Below are 19,835 nucleotides of genomic sequence, written 5' to 3'. Positions count from 1 at the left end.
TAATCGGGCCTCGGCTCCGCCTCCCGCGGCCTGGGGCCGTAGTAACCCATTCATGGGGCAGGCGCGCGGTTGTAACCCGGCTCCGCAGTGCTCGCAGCCACCGCCTCCTCTCGACTCCGGGTCTTCCCCTTTCTTATACTACTGATCCTGTTGGGGATTTTTTTTTAAATTTTTTTAAATTGGAGCGGTGGGGAGGAGCAGGGAGGGGGGGTGGGGGACCAGGAGGAAGGGGAGAGATTAGGCAGCCATCAATCTCCTCCTGTTTCTCCCAGAACAGGTGATGCTTCAAAATTGTGATCACTTTCTGGAGGCAGCGCTGCCACTGGAAGGATGCGAGCGACCTAAGGCGGAGGGCCTGAGGCGGCAGATCTGAACTTGCGAAGGATATAACTCAAACTTTAGCTACATCAGCCCGCACCTCACGCGTGGAAGCAAAGGACAGGTTATCTTTTTTTATTTTCCCCCAAGAGAGACTCAAACTTGAGCACTTGATCCCGTTTCTTGGATTGCTTTTGGAGGAGACGGCTTGGTGGCAACGTTGGGAAAAAGCAAGGACAGCGTTGTAACTCATTTTTTTAAAGCGACAGTAGATAAGACTTTTTAAATGTTTGGGATCCAAGATACTTTAGGAAGAGGACCAGCTCTAAAAGAGAAATCGCTGGGCGCCGAGATGGATTCGGTCAGGTCCTGGGTCCGAAACGTCGGCGTGGTGGACGCCAATGTCGCGGCGCAGAGGTAATGGGACGGCCGCAGAGTGATTCTGCTCGCGATCTCTCGCCTGTTCCCTCTCTCGCTCTCACTGTCTGTCTCCGTGTGTCATCCCCATCGCTGGTCTCGCTCTCGCTCGTTCTCTCTCCTCCTCATCTGTCGCCCTGGCCCCGCGCGCTAGGGCTCACCCTCCGGCCGGCAGGTCGCTGCTGTTAGGGGAACACTTACCCCTCCGCCAACACTCGAGTTTCTGAACTGCCTGGGTTCCCCCACTCCTTCTCCGCAGACTACTCTTTGGGAGGAAAAATAACAAAGTAGTATCTGATGCTTCTCAGCTTGGTCCCCAGTCCTGGCAGGCGGGCCGGGCCAGGAAAGGAGAGTGAGGAACCAGACCGGCGGCCGCCGGAGGAGAGCCGGCTTCCCGGCTACTCTCGGGTTTCGTCTCGCTCCTTGAGAGCGCCTCTCCTCCCGCATCTTGTCGGGCGATTCCTGGAGGCCCGGAGCCCACGGCCAGATGGCGGCGGCGGCTGGAGGAGCCGGAGAAGCCGGAGCGCGCCTGCCGGGGAAGGCAGATCCCCCGGGCGCCCAGGGAGGGGGCAGGCTGGAGGGTCAGGGCGCAGAAATAAAAGAGTGGACCATACGCACAGAGGCGGGGGTGAGGAGGGGAGAAGAGACTAAGCAGAAAAGACCGGGAGTAACAGTAGAAGGAACCACAGAGGGAAGAAAGGAGGAAAGGAGACGTGAGGCAAGCTCAGGGATCACAAGCCTCTAGTTATACGACTCCCTGAAGTTGACTTTGTTTTGAGCATCCTTGTGCAGGGGTAGGAAACGCCTTGTCTAGGCTGCCACCCAGTGAAGACATTCTGGTTCCCCTCCTGCATCACCACTATGGAGCTGAGATGTGTGGTCTCCACGACCTTGTCTGCGGGAGACAGCTCTTTAACGCCCTGGAGTCCACGAACTTCTTCCCATGACTGCAGCCTCTCTGTCGGCTCTCCTGGCCAACCCTCTCTGAGTCCCGACACCGCGCGGAGAAATGACTCCTGTCCAGGCCAGGACTCCAGGTGTCCCGGTTAGAGCGAAGCGGGCCGCCACCCTTGGAGGAGAGGAAGCCAAAGTCGCTTCGCTCGGGAGACCCGGACGGGAGGCAGCTCCCTCCCTTCTGCCTCAGCCCGGGGGCGCCAGTGTCCTGGAGCAGATGGCTCGCCACCGCAGCGGCGGCTTTCTTAGCCGTCTGGGGGACTCGCTGGGCTGCGGGCCGAGGGAAAACAGGCAGGACCGCAGAGCGGGTGCCTCGGCGCAGTCCCTTAGCCGACCTCTCAAAAGACACCTCCTCTACTTTCCTCCTTTCCCCGATCCAGTAATTGTTAAAGTTGAAGCAGGCAGTCCGAAGGGGGATTCTAGTCAAAATCTTACACTCTTCAAAAGAGTGAAAGTACTCTCGCGCCCTAGGGACAGACGCCCGGCGACCCCAGCGCCCCGAGCAGCTACGTCCATCTGCTTGCTCTCCTGGGCGCCGGGTCTCCCGTTAAATGTGATCTGGCGGCCAGTTTGTCTCCGGCCGCGACAGGTCGGCGGGGAGGCGTGTGCACAGACTCAAAAGGCTCCAGGGTATCTCCCGGTTCCGCCAACGCGGCTTTCGCGGTCAGCGGGTTTGGCCGGCGACGCCCAGAGATGCGGCTTGAGCCGGGAGACTGTCGGCTCCAGGCGAGGACGCGCTCTGACTCTTAATAACATTTCGGCTTCTCGCAAGTTCAGCAGTTCCAGGGGCGGGGTCCTCAGGATCACGTCGTCCGTGGTGGGCCTCGATCCCTAGTACTGGTCAAAGGGGCTTGCGCCCTGCCCCTAGCCCGCGCGCAACTTTTCGGAAGAGCGAGGGAAGCAGGAGGTGAGGCCTCCCCGCAGGACTTGGCCTTGGCCTCTGCGCTTCCCGTCCGGCCCCCTCAGGGTTCTCGCCCACCGCCTTTCTGAGTGGTTTGGGAGGCATTGTGGGCAATAGTGCCAGGACAGGTAACTCCAATGAAGATGAAGGAAAAGGGTCACTTCTTTCAAAGTGATGAGGCTCTTAGCCCTTATGCTCCGGGCCCAGCTCCGAATACTGACCCAGTCAGGGTAACTACTTGAGGAACAAGATGGGGGCGGCCCGAGGGGACAAGACTTGGGCCGCTGGGGGTGGGGAGGACCCTCCGGGCTTTGGTCTGCAGTCGGGGTTCCTTGGTCTGTACTAAAGGCTGGAGATTGAGCTCCCGGGAGTGAGATGCCCGCAGGCTGGAACAGCTGTGACTCCTCTAAGGAGTCCCTGCTTCTTAATCGTAATAGAAGAAAAAGGCCAGAAGGGTCCAGAAATCTGGACCGGGGCCACGGACCCTTAACTCTCTGCTATGTTGCCTGGGCCTGTTTGGTAACTTCGTGTCTTTCTCTCTTTCCTCGTGTCCTGTGTCCCCACCGTATATCTTCATGCACAGCGGCGTAGCCCTGTCCCGGGCCCACTTTGAGAAACAGCCTCCTTCCAACTTGAGGAAATCCAACTTCTTTCACTTCGTCCTGGCGCTCTACGACAGGCAGGGGCAGCCGGTGGAGATCGAGCGCACCGCCTTCGTAGACTTTGTGGAGAACGACAAAGTAAGCGCAGGTCCTCTCTTCCCCTCGCGGGTCTCATAACTACCTCCTTGCAAAGCATTAAAGATCCCATCTGTCACTCCGGAGACTTTTCCGCTCCCATCAGGAAGGATGATAAATCGAGGCTTCTCACCCCCAGCCTCCTAAATCAGTAGGATTTCCCCGCACCTTCTCCCGCCTGCACCTCCCGCAGGGGCGCTGGTGGCTGCTCACCCGACTCCTGGATCATTAGCAGAGCGTGGTCACGGACTGACCGCGGAGCAGATATCCTTCCGACAAGAGCATACATAATTTAAACATATAGCCAAGTCTGCCGCTGCCCTTCTCCGGGTTATTTATTATTATTATTTTGCACCTGCGATCGCTTCAGGGTGGGTAAGATAGATACAAGGTAGAAACGCACAAAAACCAGTCTTGGCTTGCCGGACTACCCGCCCCAACCCTAGCCTTCTCTTCTATTCTCGTTCCCACAGCAGTGCCAGCCCCCAACCCAGGCCAAGGTGTGGGCGCTGAATTGGAGCTCAGATGAATAGAATGTGGGAGGAAGGGAACATCTCTTGCCTTCTCTGGGCCTCAGTCCTCAGCTTCCTCAGCTGTACAATTCAAGTTTGGGAGCAGGCTCCTCCTAGGGTTCTTCTTGAACCTGGGCCTGGGTCCCTGAGTTCATTGCCCCAAGCCTCCGGTCCTGGTGGGACATGGCCAAATGCTGCTCTCCCAAGTGACAGGTCCTTTCCTTTCTGCAGCATCCGATGGGTTAGGTGGGGTCTGTTTAAACGCAGCATGGATATGGTGTCTGGTGGTCCCCAGTCTGGGGGTCGCCTTTCTGAGGACATTTTTAAGGGGCAGGGACAGACTGTTGGAGAGGATCAAATGCCTGGGAGCCTTGGAAAGTTTTGGAGCGTGGCCAGTGTCCAATGTTCCTGCCCTTTGACCCGGGCCTGGGCAGGGGTCTGTTCAAAGCTGCTGAGTGACCAAGAGAAAGGCTGTGGGAGTTGGGCTAGGGAAGTCCCTTTGCTCTTTTTATAATTTTGAGGGGATGGAAAGCAAGGGTCTCTGTCTTTTCAGGAACAAGGCAACGAGAAGACCAATAACGGCACCCACTACAAGTTACAGCTTCTCTACAGCAACGGTGAGCTCCTTGCACCCCCTGAGGCGCCCTCGCCGGCCTCTTTTAAGGAAGGCAGTTGACTTTGTCCTGGTCTTTGGCAGGCATCCTCCAGGACCAGGGAGAGCAGGGCTTTGGGAAGCTGTCTCCGAGCCAGGGGCAAGGGCTGGTGGTCTCTGACCCCAGGACGGCTCAGCTTGCACTCCGCCCTGGTTCCCCGGCGTCGGGACAGGTTTGGGGTGCTCAGGAGGGGCTCCCCAGCGCTCACCTCATGCCCGCCCCATCTCCCTGGCAGGTGTCCGCACGGAGCAGGACCTGTACGTCAGACTCATTGACTCAGTCACCAAGCAGGTGAGCCTGGCAGTTCACTCCCCTCCTCCCCGCTCCTCGGCTTGTGGGCCCTCTATTCTCCTTCCTCCCCACCGTCCCTGTCTGTCTTTGAGATTTCCTGGGTCACTCTTCACAGCCCCTCCACATCAACTGATACTTTGTCTTCTCTGGAAAAAGATTTTTCCCCCTCTCTCTCCCTAATTGTCCAGTTTCTTTCTGGTTGGGGAGGCTCTGGGGATGGGAGTAGGCAAACAGAGGGATGAAGAGGGGAAGGACTTATTGGGAGATTCAGCACCCCCCCACCCCCACCACACAAAAACATTCCCTTTTGCAACAATTATGTCCTCACTAGGGCAAACTTTTCTCTTGGTATATTGCTGGAGTTAACCAGGCACAACTCAGGTTCAGTGCGAGCAGAGGGGACTCCTGAAGAAGTGGTGGTTAGAGAGAAGAAACCCGATTCTGTTCTCGCTCTAACGTCCCCTTTTCTTTGTCCCTCCCTGCCGGCGCCTCCTTCTCAGCCCATAGCTTACGAGGGACAAAATAAGAATCCGGAAATGTGCCGAGTTCTCCTGACACACGAAGTGATGTGCAGGTAAGGGCCGTGTTTTCCCGCGGGCTTGGCTGGAACGCGGGGCAGGTGAGCAGCTCCGGGCGCGCTGACTTGCCTGCGTCCCCGGTGATGACCTTGGCGAGTGGTGGCGTGCTTGGGCGGGCGGCCTCGCTGGGACTTGCTCTTAGGGCCGGTTGGCTGGATTTCCTCCTTAAAACTCAGATTCTAGGAAAAAATTGATCAGGAGTCGAAAAGGCAGCCCAGAAGCACCCAGGATTCCACCCCTATGCATGGCACGAGTTTGCTCCGTGGAAGACCTGCCGTCCAGCGGTCCGCAGAACGCGGGGAGGGGCTGGGCAGGCGCGGGTCGAGTTTGGGATGGGGACTTTCCCTGAGCCTGTCGCCGTCCAAGGTCCGCAGGGCTCGGTTCCCGCCGGTCCCGCGCATTCTAGGGGTAGATGTCCATGAGGGGCCACTTGTAGAGTTACCGAGTCAAGGTTTTGGAACGACTCAGTCTGGACAGGCGAGAGAATCGAGCGGCCCATTTTGGGGGTGCTACCCCCTTGTCCCCCAGATGAGGCACCTGCCTGTGATGCAGGAGCGTTTTCTTCTTCCGGGGACGTTTCTTTCCCTAGATTTCCTGCGCCAGGGGAGTTTCTTAGGTCAGGATGAACTACCGGGCAATGGATGGGAGGAACTAGGAGAGAACCTCACCGGGTAGATCCGGGGTCTGGAGCAACAGCTGGATTTTGACGACCGAGTTGTAAAAGGTGCAATCTACCCGGATTCCTATACCATTTCCCATTTTCTTTTCTGAGATCAATTCATTTCATTTTGGGTCCTTTCTTCTCCTGGACCAGAAGAAAAAAAATTTTTTAATAGAAGAAATTCATCTGTACATTTACTCATTCTTTCAACAAATGTATATTGAGTGTCTAATATGTGCTAGTTATGGGGGATCCCACAGCAAAGGAGAAAGGATATAGAAAGAAAACTCTGGGAAGAAGTGGTTATTTTACTATAAACATTTCAATGTTTATATCCACACAGGGTTTTCTTCCTCCAAAATCTCTGATTGGAGAGAAAGCCTCAATTCTTTCATACTCTGCTACTGCTTCAGTGAATGTCTTCCAACATCAGCCTTGCTAGCTTTGGATAATTGCAAGCCATCTGATTTAGTTTGAATTGTTTTATGGGCAGCTCCTGGCGGTCTCGTCTCCCTCCTCACCCAGTCAGGAAGAAACCATTACAATCAGACATGTTTGTTTTGGTTTTGACCAAGTATTAGGAAAACAAACTTTGCCAACTGCAAAGTTCAGCTCTGTCAGTGGCCTCAGCTGAGGGATTGAGGGTTCCCTGCCTGAGTAGTTGGGTGAGGTGTGGGTAAGCAGATCGGTACTCCGTTATCCCAGGGTTCCTTGATAGGTACATTCAGAAAGAAAATACAATTCCAAGGTGAACTTGCATGTGATACCTAGGTTAAATAGTCAGAACGTTTTGATTTGGTTGGCTAATTGAAGGGTGGGTTTTTCTCTTTTAAATTCTTTTTTCTACTTTCAAACATCTTTGTCAGGAGAGATTATCTTCTTACAAAAAAAGAAAACAAAACCCAAGTCTGGCCCATTGTCTGACGAATTATACCTATCACTTTAAATAATACTTGCACACCCCATCCAGCTGTAGTTCAGGCTGACATTTTTATTTTTAAGCCCAATCAAATCCACCTCATTTTATGCTGTTTAAGTAGCAGCATCAATTTTTAAAGCCTCTAGTTTAGTCTGCATTAGTAACACAATATAAAAATTTAATGTACTGTAACTTCTCTTCATTTGAGACCTGGGAAGATGCTCTGCTATTTTCTTCCCAAACTAGAATTTAAAACACATATTAATTATGGGTAAATAAATGATCCATGGAATGGGTATTGTGTCTGTATTTGTGTGTGTGTATGTGTGTATATGTGCGAGCGTGCGTGCGCGCTGGGAGATGAGCTGGAGTGATAGATTTGGATATATCTGAAAGGGAGGATCCCATTCAATCTGTCAGTCAGAGCTGGTTGACTCTGCAACCAGAAAAAAAAGTTCCCTCTCCCATGTTTTGAGTCAGTTATCACAGTCAGTGATTAAGGAAGGAGTGATTAAGGAAGGAGTCAGATGAGCCCCATTTCTCAGTGGGTACTCCACATACAGAGTTTCGTTTGCATGGTATTTGTGGCATACCTGCAAATCTTCCTGAATGCTTTTGTTCTGTCACCTTTGCTTAACAACAAAAACAAACAAACAAACAAACAAAAACTCATGAAGCAATGTTTTGCTTTTGGGGGGGGCAATAAAATAAATCTCTTTTAGGTATAACTTTTCTCTCCCTTCCCCAGTTGTCTCCACTCCTCTCTTCCCTGCTTCAGTTCATTTTGCCAATTATTAGCAAGGAGAAATCTAGTTGTTATGTCGCTGCCAGCCACCCCTGTGCCCTCAATGCTCAGAGGGTTAAAAGATATTATAATTTGAACAGAAGTCGTCTCAAGGCCTACAGCTGGCTAATAACAGAGTTGTATTGAGCCGGAGCAAACCCCACAGCTGTGACTTTTCGCCACAAGGCGCAGGCTAGACGGGGCCCTAATCAGATGGGCCAGCCGGGCAGTGGGGCCAGTGTCTTTATCGGCCAGATGGTGTGAATTTAGACACTTTTGTTATGCAATCGCAGGGAGGAGTTGGGGAGAAGAAAACAAAACAAAAGCTACCATGCTGTGCGCTTATTTGAGTTTGAAATTAGAGACAGATTTTTGAAAGTTGAGGGTTGAATTTTAAAAACGATTTTGGAGGGGAAAGGGCACACTGGCTAAGAGTTTGGCTGGCTGGACACTCTATGCCCAAGACTGGCGCTTTTCCCCCTTTGCTTATCCCCTATCTTGATCCCTTTCTGAAAAATGCAGGTAAGATTCAGCCTTGGGATAAAATTTTTCCTATTCCCCACCTCTCATCCCCAACTGGTTTGATTTTTTTTTCCTCTTTCCTTCTCCAAAGGTCCCACAAGGAGATAGGGAAGGTAGACGAGGCCTGTGAGCAGGCTGAGAGTATTTCAGGTAAAAGGTTCTCCAAATAAGGACTAGAGTAAAATAAGCCAAACCATGCCGAGTGAGGAGCGGAGGAAGAGCTTTCATTTTCATTCATTAGGGGAAAAAAAGTACTTTAGAGCTTCCCCGTGGAGTTTAGAGACACAGCCTTAACCTAGTGCAAGTTCAGTTTCCTCTTTGTTTCCCATCTTTTCTTATTTTTCAGTCTTGTTCAGTTTTTTAAAAATACTTTTGGACTTACAGTGACTGGCTTGTTAGAAAATATCCCTAAGAAACCTTTTAATAACAGTAAGTGAACCTGAAGTTGGTCATGCAGGCTTTGTGTCTACACCGAAAAGAAGGGAGATTTGAGCTGGTTATCTGAGTAATTCAGGGACCTGGTCCTTCATGTCAACGCCCCATGTCCCTGATCTCAGAGTGATTGTTTGGGGAATGTGAGTTCATGGAAGTCTTATATTCTCTACTTCCCTTTGCTTATGTTACTGTTGCTGGTTTGAGGACTGAATGTCATTTAAGAAACCAAATAAAGAAAAACCAGGACATCTTGATGAGCCGTTTTCTTAAAAAAAAAAAAAAAAAGAATTAGCTTTGGCTAACCCAGAGAAATTTGATGAAGGTCTCAGATGGGGTGAATACAGTCCACTCCTATAATTTTTTTTACCTTCACTATTATAGTCCAACAGCTGAGTGCTTGTTGCATCTTTTCTGAGTGTTAACATTAGAGATTGTCCTTAAATATGTTACTGTTGGAAAGTGGAAGATTGGACCGTAAAGTTTCTCTGCATTTTTCTTGGAATATCATTTCCTTCCCTGAGTGGATTCCCCACATTGTATTTCGCTGGCACCAGGCTTACATTTTTATCTATTTTTCTTTTCCTCCAGAGAAAGTCCCCACGGAGAGCAGCTGAATTCAGCTGAGCAATTTTGCAAACTTACTTGGCTTCCTCAGAATCACTCCTTCTCAAACTAAATAGATTGGCACATTCTGAATGTGTTCTCTTGTAATTAGATTGTACTTAGACTCACACACAGATTCAGGTTGGGTTGACCTGCTGGTGATGTCAAAGAAGAGTCTCGTTAGAAGGTCTTCAGATACCTAGCGTGGATAGGATTTTTGAAATTGTCTTGCTAAGAAAAAAGGGTTTGTTTAGGCCGCAAAGGTATTATTCTGATGATGTAAGCAATAGAAATAATAGAGGTGGGGGATAGGAATTGGGAGGGAGGTGGGGAACAATGATGGGATGGGTAAGGAGTTGGGAAAAGAGACAAGGGTTTTGGGAAGTGGGAGAGCAGCTGGCCAGCATTTTTATTGGTGTTAATCTTGGGATGGGCTTCCCTTGTGGCTCAGCTGGTAAAGAATCCGCCTGCAATGCAGGAGACCTGGGTTCGATCTCTGGGTTGGGAAGATCCCCTGGAGAAGGGAAAGGCTACTGGGTTGGAATTTTCAAAGTTAATACTTAATATAATTTCAAAGGCAAAATATTATTTCAGAAAGTTTCAGCGGCAAATGCTAGCATCTAAGAAAGTTGAAACAAGCTTTCTTTTACTTCCTACTAATTTGATTAAATTTCTCCAAGCCTTATCATGCCCATTGGGTGAAAGTTTTTTAAAGCATATCTCACGTATTTTTAACTTTTGGAGAATGGTAGAATTGTTCACTGAAGAATCCACACATCCCTACATATGACATACGAACTTGAAATGTCTTTTTAAAAGTATCTGTTTGTTTATTGATAGTTCTTTAGAGGATCAGAGAGTGCACTGTGGAGAATCAGAAAGCAAATCTAAGACTGGGCTGGTGTTGGGCCTTTGGGTCTTTGCTACCACATGGCTTCATCCTTTTCCTTAATCTGTTGCCACTTTTGAATTGAAGGAATTTCATAGCCTCGTGGACTTCTTAAACCTAGAAGGGACTGTAGATAATCTAGTCCAACACTTTAATTTCATGTATCAGGAAGGCCAAGCCCAGAAGGGTTAAAGAGATTTGACTACACTCATGCAGCTGACTAATGACAAAGTTGGGTTAGATGTCAGAGCTCCAGTTCCCACTTAGCCAATCCTTCTATTGTGCTGCATCATCTTAAACCATAGAGAGGCTATCACAAGAAGGGCAACACTTACACAAATTTGGTTATTGCTGGTGTTTATGAGATGTATTCTCCAAGTGGTATGGATGATAGTGCTGCTTTTATAAGCCACGTCAAGACTATGTCCTTTACCAACTACTGTGATGGTGGACCATGTGCTTGGATGAGCTGAGAGAGGTATTTACAAGTCTGTAGTCCTCTAGAGTCTGTCATACAGAGTGAAGTCAGAAAGAGAAAAACAAATATCGTAGATTAACGGATATGTGGAATCCAGGAAAATGGTTCAGGTGAGCCTATTTCTAAGGCACGAATAGAGACACAGACGTAGAGAATGGGCATGTGGACGCAGCGGGGAAGGGGAGGGTGGGATGGACTCGGAAAGTAGCGTTGACATATGCACACTCCATGTGTAAAATAGATAGCTGGTGGGAAGCTGCCGTGCAGCGCAGGGAGCTCAGCTAGGCACTTTGTGAAGACCTAGAGGGGTGGGATGAGGAAGTGGGGTGGGAGGGAGGGCCAAGAAGGAGGGGATATATGTATACCTATGACTGATTCACATTGTTGTACAGCAGAAACTAACACAACATTATAAAGTTATTATATTCCAATACAAATGATTTAAGAAAAGATTTAAAAAATTGAAGTCTGTGGTCCTGACAAGGAGCAGACAGGCAGTATGGGGATGTGATTTTCCTGTGCTTCTGGCCACCCAGCCTCCCTTGCTCTTTTCATATTTGTTTAGGTCTTCCATGCCTTTTGGAGGGGAGTGTTTTGTTCTCTTTAGGTCCTACTGAGTCCTTCCCTCTCCATCTGTTGTATTTGCTTAGGGCCCCTTCTTTCTCTCTTCATCTCAGATGATCCCACAAGCATTTCTCCAGTGGTACCCAGTACTTTGCCAGATGGTAGAAAGGAAGTCTCGGGAGGCAGAATTTTCAGGATGGGACCTACCACATGCTAAGTTCCATTTCTGTTCCAGACCTGGTGAAAATGATTAGAGATATCTTTTTACAGTTCCCTGCTTAATTTTTTCCCCCCATTTGACAATGCACACCATAGTTCTGGTAATCTTCCTTCACCTTTAGAAAATGATGAAAATGAATGAATAAATGGATGAATGAATGATTATAAAGTACAGTGAGTTCTGTGAAGAAAGTTGTTATGTAATTAAGGTTTATAATAATTCAGGCAGCTACTTGGGGTCTTTTTTTTTTTTTAATAGCTCTTCCTTTCCCTTATTCCTTCAAGTATTTATTAAGACACAAAGATCTAAAAAATATATATAATAATAAAATCATTCAACATGGAGCTGGAGGTGACCTTCTAGATCTTAAAGTCCAAGTATCCATCATTCAGGTTACAAATAAAGCTCTGGGGAAAGTTGTGATTTGCTGAGAATTACCAGTTTATAAGTCATAAATGGAGAATTTGGATGAATAGTCTTGGGCTCCATGTTTAGTGTTTTTGAACATAGCCATACATTCATGCTCAAGCAGCTGATAGTTAAGCAGCTACCAAGAATGTACTCAATTTTGTGAATGTTCTTAACATTGTATGCTCACCGTACTTTCTGGATTTTAACATGTTTCATTTACTCTTTTCATTCCTTCCCAACCTACAGTCGGTGTTGCGAAAAGAAAAGTTGTGGCAACCGAAATGAGACTCCTTCAGACCCTGTCATCATCGACAGGTAGGGGGAAAAAGTGATTTTTTTATTTTAAGCATTTCTGGTTTTTCTCTTTTAGAATCTCAGCTCTGAGTACCGATCACTGGGCTTTGCCATAAGGTTGGTTACATGTTACCTTCAAGGCATGGAGCTGGTCTGACACGTGTTTTCTTGTTTTGGTTGGCGTTTCTTGGAAGAAGCCAGAACCTTCCTTTTTGAACAGATGTCTCTATCTTTTCCAGGTTCTCTGACTTCAGCCTAATGGGAAACGGTGGTGAAGAATGCCATTTCTCCCACCGGGCAGAAATAGGGTCTCATTTAGTTTTCTAGAAGAGGCAGTGCAGTTTCCTAGAAGAGGCAGTGCACCCGAAGTTACTCGGTCACTTCCTCATCACTCTCTGTGATTGCTGTTGGGCTTGAAGACTGTCAAATTAAATTATAGTTTGGGGATGATGACAAGCTTTCCATTGCACAGGGGGAGGTTCCTTTCTACCACAGAGGGTTGCATTCCAGGTCCTATGTTATGTTCAGAGTGGAAAAGATTCTTTGGGACAAGATGCTAATTCATTGAAATGTGATTTCGGCCTCCTCGGCTGTATGTTTTTGTGATTGGAACCAGAACTTACAAACCAGTAAAGAAATACCAAATTAACTTCCAGCAATCATGTAATTTTTAAGAAATCCCATATTCCCACCCCTAATTTTTTCTCTTTCGTTAAAAAACGGAAGAATTCCCTCTTGCTTCTTTCTTTGGGTTTTTGTGTTTCTAGACAGGTCCTGAAATGGATTGGAGCGGCCGCAGTCTCTAAAGTTGTTATTCCAATATTCCAACAAATTCTCAGTTGGGAGAATGGAACCTCTGGCATTCTTCCCAGAAAGCCAGCTTGCTTTCTTTGTGGAAAGTATAGCATAGCCTTAGGAATGAGGAGGCTGGAATTCTGATCCTATCCTAGCTTCTGACCTTGGACACAGCACTCAACATCTCTGCTCAATGATGTCACAGAGGGTATAGAGTTGGAGGGTATGGCTTGCTGTTGGATGTTGCAGAAGGTTGCTAAAATATACATGGCAGTTTTGCAATATTCCCTGAGATGCTTGGAGGAAGTAGACAGTCAAGTAGGAAATGTTTGCTGGATGTATAGAGCGCCTTCACCATCTTAGGAGGTTTAAGTGAGACCCATTTGAGGGAGTTCTTTGGAATTCCTTTAGTTTTTCTGAAAGCAAATAGAAGCTTAAAATTAATAAGTTGTAGGAACTCTGTGGGACCAGCTGTCTTCCTCGTTTGATCGGTGAAAAGGCTGAACTCAGGAATGGTGATATGACTTGCCCACGGTTACACATCTGGTTGGAGTGAAGCTGGTGCTGGGACACAGCTGTCCTCACTTCTGGCCTGTGATGCTCTTATTGCCACAGTCCTTTCCTCCCAGCACTCTCTGTCCCAGTTTATACGATCACACGTAATATAATTTCCCAGGCTTCCCTGGTGGCTCAGTGATAAAGAACCCACCTGCTAATGCAGAAGACTCAGGTTTGATCCCTGGGTTGGGAAGATTCTCTGGAGAAGGAAATGGAAACCTATGCAACCTGCTTCAGTATTCTTGGAATCTTCATTAGAATCTTGTCTAATTGCTCTTGACTGTCTTCTGGACTTCCCTTTGCCTTCTTCTCTTCATTTGTGGAAGGGAGAAGGTATGAAGGCAGAAATCCCATGGAGAGAGGAACCTGGGGGGCTACAGTCCATAGAGTTGAATAAGAGTCAGACACGACTTAGTGACTAACAACACAACATTTCCCAGCTTCCTAGTATACCCTGGGGTGCTCTGGAGGATATGAAGCCGATGAGAGCAGTGTAGACACGGATCTAGTCCTTTCCAGCATGTTCACTGAGTTCATTTACCTTTGTCTAGTCCTTTTTTTAAAACCAACTTTAGCTCCTCTTTCAGGAGGTATTCTAACCTCATGGTTGTGATATCTTTTCTCCTAATAAACACCCCATAAACCAGCTTTAGAAATGTTTGCAAACCCATAAATGCCTACCTGCACCTTACATCTCATAAGCACACATTCTAAAGACTCTGCATTTAGTAGCAGTCCTTTCTCTAAGAAACTATGTATAGCCCGAATGCAAGGAGAAAGAAATACGCTATGTTTTCTTCCCATGTAATACACATGTTAATGTACATAGGCTTTTGACATCTATGGAGAGAAAAAATTTTCAGGTTATGTGCCTTCACTGTTTGTGCTAGAACACTTTAAATTCTTCTGAGAAGGTGGAAATTGTATTTTAGCTGTGTCTTAAGGAGCTTTATGTGACGCTGGCATTTATTTTTATTAGCTGGTGCACAATTAAACAGCCTGACGATGTCTCTGCGTCGCTTGTAATATGTGTTACTTCTGAAATGTTGTGCATCTGCATGTGGAAACATGCATACCAAAGGGTGCTATAAATTGACCAGGGATCAGGTTTTTTTTAAAGAACTCATCTTGTTATAAACAGATGCATTTGTTCGGCTTCCTCATCAGAGAGCTTTTGTTTGAAGATACTGCTTGTTCCTCTATTGGAATCTTGTCTTTTTGTTCCTGACTGTCTTTGGGGCTTCCCTCTGCCTCCTTCCTTTCATTTGTGGACGGGGAAGAGGATTGAAGGCAGGCTTCCCTTTGCCAGAGGTGGGATGGGTGGCTTGTGTTATCAAGCAGTGCCTCTGGTCTCTGGGTTCAACACCTGCCACCTTAGAGATGTTTAGATAACCCAGGAGCTAAGGGGTTGAGATAACCCAACAGGTGCTAAGTAGTCTATTTTGGATTTCCTCTGAGTAAATATAGAACTCTCTTCTTTGCCCTCGTTCCTATACACTGACTAATTATCTCTTCCTCCTTCTCACTCCATCTAACCAGATGCAGTTAATTTACACTATCTTTGAATTTCTCACACAACAGCCACGTTCCACTCTGACTGTAGGGAAGCCGGTTTATTCCCTTGAAATTGTGCAAGTTGGCGAGGGGGAAGGGACCCTTCAAGACTGGTTCCCAAACTTTTCACCGCCAGGGACCCCTTTTATTGTTTTCTTTGCAGAACCAGGTTCTGCAAGATTTTGCCTGTCAAACTGCAATGAACAAGTCATAATCCAGGTGTAATTTAATTTTTATTACTTGAAGATGTACAACAGAATGGGAAGGAAAAATCTCATCCCAGAAATGCCCTTGATCTTGGGACTTTCCTGGCAGTTCAGTGGTTAAGACTCCATGCTTCCACTGCAGTGGGTAGGCGTTTGATCTGTGGTCAGAGACTAAGATCCTGCAAGCCTAGTGATACAGTCAAAAATAAAGAAATAATTTTTTTAAATGTCCTTAATCTCATCAATGGAGAAGGCGATGGCACCCCACTCCAGTACTCTTGCCTGGAAAATCCCATGGACAGAGGAGCCTGGTAGGTGGCAGTCCATGGAGTCGAGAAGAGTCGGACATGACTGAGCGACTTCACTTTCACTTTTCACTTTCATACATTGGAGAAGGAAATGGCAACCCACTCCAGTGTTCTTGCCTGGAGAATCCCAGGAATAGGGGAGCCTGGTGGGCTGCCGTCTATGGGGTCGCACTGAGTTGGACACGACTGAAGTGACTTAGCAGCAGCAGCAGCAGCAGCAGCAATCTCATCAATAGCCAATCAGAGTTTCTGATTGGGACGAGAACTGCTAATATTACCACGATAACTTGATAGACTGCCAGCTCAAACATGAAACAACCTGACTTTTCACTTAGCCCCACTTGACCACGTCCTGGGCAGACAGTCCATTTCTAATAGGCTATTTGAAATACGACAGATAGCTTCCTCAACCTCATGGCTCCTTAACTGAAAATCGTTGGATTTTTACAATGGGGCATCCCCATCAGAGACTGTGTTCTCCGTTTCCTAAGACCTGGGAATTTTTTTTCCCCTGCCTATGTGACTGCCATCCTTTATCTCTCTAGAAACATAAATTTAGTTCTTATTTTCAGTTGTCTTTGAAGCATGCTTTTGTGAATTCTTGGGCAGCCACACCCCTTTTCAAAAAGCCAGGCCAACACACAGCCTAGTAGGACTTGCTGCTAAATCACAGGTCCCCAGCAGAGCCTTCCTTCTGTGTAGAAACATGTGCACAGCGTGGCAGTAGCGTTTATTCATTTTGAATATAAAAATCTAAAGTTTCTATCTGAAAGAAAAAAAAAAAAACCTCAACAGAACAAAACAAAACAAAGTCAGCAATGAAAACATATTCCCTACTGAGGTCTTCAGGGTACACCTTGTCCATAAAGATCTCTGTGTGGTAAATAAAAATAAAAAGACTCACACTGATTTACATTTTGGGGTTTCAGATGGTGGAGGTGGTTTAGTTGCTAAGTCATGTTTGACTCTTGTGACCCCATGGACTGTAGCCCATGAGGCTCCTCTGTCCATGGAATTCTCCAGGCAAGAATACTGGAGTGGGTAGCCATTCCCTTCTCCAGGGGATCTTCCCGACCCATGGATCGAACCCGGATCTCTGGTGTTGTAGGTGGATTCTTTACTGTCTGAGCCACAGGGAAGATCGAACCCTGGTCTCCTGTGTTGTAGGCGGATTCTTTACTGTCTGAGCCGTGGGGAAGCCCTTGGTGGTCCATGGAAAGAGGATTTTAGGCACGTTCTCACTGACTTGGGAGAAGGATAAAGAGTGTTTACTGTTCTTGTTCTTGTAGCCTCATGAAAAGTCAGATGAGAGGAGAGGACAAGCGTTCTTTTTGGATATTTGTAGGCTGCCTCTGCCCATGATATTTTCTGTTAAAAGGGCAGCTCCAACCTATTTCTCACATGATAAATATCCCAATGTTTTGTCTTTGTATCTTGGTCTTCTATATTTATGAACTCTGCTTCTGCTTCCAGAAGGACCATTGTAAATTTTGATGGTTTTTGTTTATTTTATTTTTCAAGAAGCCAAGCAAACATCAGAATAACCTTCATTCAAAACGTTTATGCAAAAGGATCTGGTATTTATTTGCTCATGAGCGGTTTTTCTGATATTATCTCCCTTTAAAAATTAAAAAAAATTATGGTAAAATATATATAACATAAAATTGACTATCTTAACCATTTAAAAATGTATAGTCTAGAGGTATTAAGTGCATTCACCTTGCTGTGTAACCATCACCACCATACATTTACAGAATTCTTTTCATCTTCCCAAATGGAAACTCTGTACTGATTAAATCCTGATTCTGCCTCTCCCCTCTCCCACTGACTCCCATAGGTACTTCATATAATATTTTATTTATCCTTTTCTGACTGGCTTATTTCACAGAATCGTATCCTCCTTAGGCTTCCTTCATGTTGTGACTTATGTCAAAATTTCTTTCTTTTTAAAGACTGAGTAATATTCCATTGTGTGCTGATGCTACATTTTATTTATCTGTCCGTGGACACATGGCTTGCTTCAGCCTTTTGGCTCTTGTGAATAATATTGCCATGAACATGCTTGTACAAATATCTCTGTGAGTCTCTATTTTTAATTCTTTTGGAAACATATCCAAAAGTTCAACTGGTACATCATGGGATAAAGAACTGTCATGCCAGGTCCATATTGGTTACTTCATTTTACATTCCCAGACGCAATGCACAAAGGTTTCCATTTCTGCCACATCCCCACATCACTTGTTATTTGCTCCTTTAGTTTTGTTTTGTGTTTTGATAGTTGCCATCCTAATGGCTATTAATTTTGTTTTCTTTTTTCTTTCTAAGTGATCCTTTCTCCTGCCACCATCTTGGTAGCCATCTTCATCTGCTGCTCTCCCTATGGTCCAGGCTTCTCGTTTGCCTTTTCCTTGCCAACTGGTACATGCTCTTCCTGCTTCTCTATGCCTCACCGACTACCTCATTCACTGGAGAAGTGTCTGGATCCTCTTTCCTCTGGGCTGTATTTGTTATTCCTCTATCCACGTATCACTGAACTCTGCAAAGTGTTATTGGTGGAAGGGGAGCTCTCAGAGCATACCTTTTGGAAGTAAAGCCCTTACTGACTCTCCATGCATGCTAGAGGGTGTTGCCTTAATTCTGAACACTGGAGTTTTTCTTTCAGTTAATTTATCAAATGAAACTCCATACTCATCTATTCTTGATTTGTGATATAGATTCTACTTTTAACCTCACTGTCCCTTTCAGCATAGAAACAGTACTTTAAAAAAATTATTAAAAAATTAATAGTTGCTTTACAATGTTGTGTTAGTTTCTATTGTTAGTTTCTACTTCCTGACAGGCTCCTCTGTCCATGGAATTCTCCAGGCAAGAATACTGGAGTGGGTAGCCATTCCCTTCTCCAGGGCATCTTCCTGACCCAGGGATTGAACCCACGTCTCCTGCATTAGCAGGCAGATTCTTTACTGCTGAGCCACCAGAGAAGCCCAGATCACTGGCCTCTGAAGTATCATTGAACTTTGAGACTGTACAAGTCACATTGAATGGTGTGACAGGTTTGATGGACTATCGGTCCTCAGAGAGACAGCATGGTTTAGCAGGAATGGTCCAGGACTAGGATCAGAACACCTGCTCTGACCCCAGATCATTTAGTAACTTAGCTGTCTAATGTCACAGAGGTCATGAGCTGCCTCCCGAAGCCTCAGTTTCCCTATCTGTAAAATGAAGTGCTATGGATTAATGGATGACCTTTACATTACCTTCCAGCTCTAAACCCTCTGCTTCTAGCCAAGGCCCAGATTTGGGTGTCAGACATGCTAATTCGTCCTCCTCACTCATCAGTAATTTACAGGAGCTCTTCACATGTGCCATCTCTGCACAGACTCCTCATTGCCAGGGTAGTGGAGTCCAGTGCTGTGAAGAGTCCACGAAATCGTGGCCCTTAGCTCTTTTTTTTTAACAGTGAAAATTCCATTCTCTCCGAGAGGTTTAGATTTTCTCACTAAAAAACACAGATTATTTAACCAAAGTGAAACATCATTCTCTTATATTCTTCTTCCTTTGTTTTCTAGTAAAACCTTTGCTAGTTTCTTGGCTGTTTTGGGGAGATGCAGGTAGGAGAAGGACTCCTTTACTTTCTGGTGTAGAAAAATGTCCCTGTGGGTTGAAACACTTAACTAGATGACAACCTGAGCCAAGTGGTAAACAAGAAACAGGGTTTCCTTTGAGAAAGTCATTCTCCTCCTCCTGATTAAAGAGCTGGAAAGTTATGATATTCATTTCTGTAGTTGGGTTAGTGTTTTTTGTTTTTTTTTTAAATTAATTTTATTTAAAATTTTCCTCCCTAAACTCCCCTCTCCTCAAGGCTGCCACATAACACTAAGCAGAGTTCCCTGTGCTGTTCAGTAGGACCATGTTGGTTATCCACTTTAAATATAGCAGTGTGTATATGTCCATCCAAAACTCCCTATCCCTTCCCCTCATCCTTCCCCACTAGTAACCATGAGCTCATTCTTCAAGTCCATGAGTCTGTTTCTGCTTTGTAAGTAAAGTCATTTGTATCATTTCTTTTTATATTCTACATATAAAGAATGTCATACAGTATTTCTCTTTCTCTGTCTGACTTACTTCACTCAGTATGACAGTCTCCAAGTTCATCCATGTTGCTGCAAATGGCATTGGTTCATTCTTTTTAATGGCTGAGTACTGTTCCACTGTTTATCTGTACCACATCCTTTTTTATTCATTCCTCTGGGTTTTTAAGAATTATACTGAC

At 46.3% G+C, this 19,835-nt stretch overlaps 1 protein-coding gene across 1 annotated transcript in view; it reads left to right on the top strand.

Annotated features, from left to right (window-relative positions):
- Nucleotides 1–267: 267 nt before the first annotated feature.
- The window catches only part of EBF2 (EBF transcription factor 2), a 219,743-nt gene continuing 200,175 nt past the window's right edge, over nucleotides 268–19,835 (top strand). The window contains 6 exon segments of the mRNA NM_001077939.1: nucleotides 268–735; nucleotides 3,174–3,330; nucleotides 4,393–4,456; nucleotides 4,728–4,783; nucleotides 5,284–5,357; nucleotides 12,094–12,162. Of these exon segments, the coding sequence (NP_001071407.1) occupies nucleotides 605–735; nucleotides 3,174–3,330; nucleotides 4,393–4,456; nucleotides 4,728–4,783; nucleotides 5,284–5,357; nucleotides 12,094–12,162 (551 nt within the window). The 5' untranslated portion in view covers nucleotides 268–604.

This window comes from Bos taurus, chromosome 8 (genome assembly GCF_002263795.3).
Source record: "Bos taurus isolate L1 Dominette 01449 registration number 42190680 breed Hereford chromosome 8, ARS-UCD2.0, whole genome shotgun sequence".
Classification (NCBI taxonomy): Eukaryota; Metazoa; Chordata; class Mammalia; order Artiodactyla; family Bovidae; genus Bos; species Bos taurus.
Note: the sequence above shows the minus strand (reverse complement) of the source record. Positions and strands in the feature narration are given on the sequence as shown.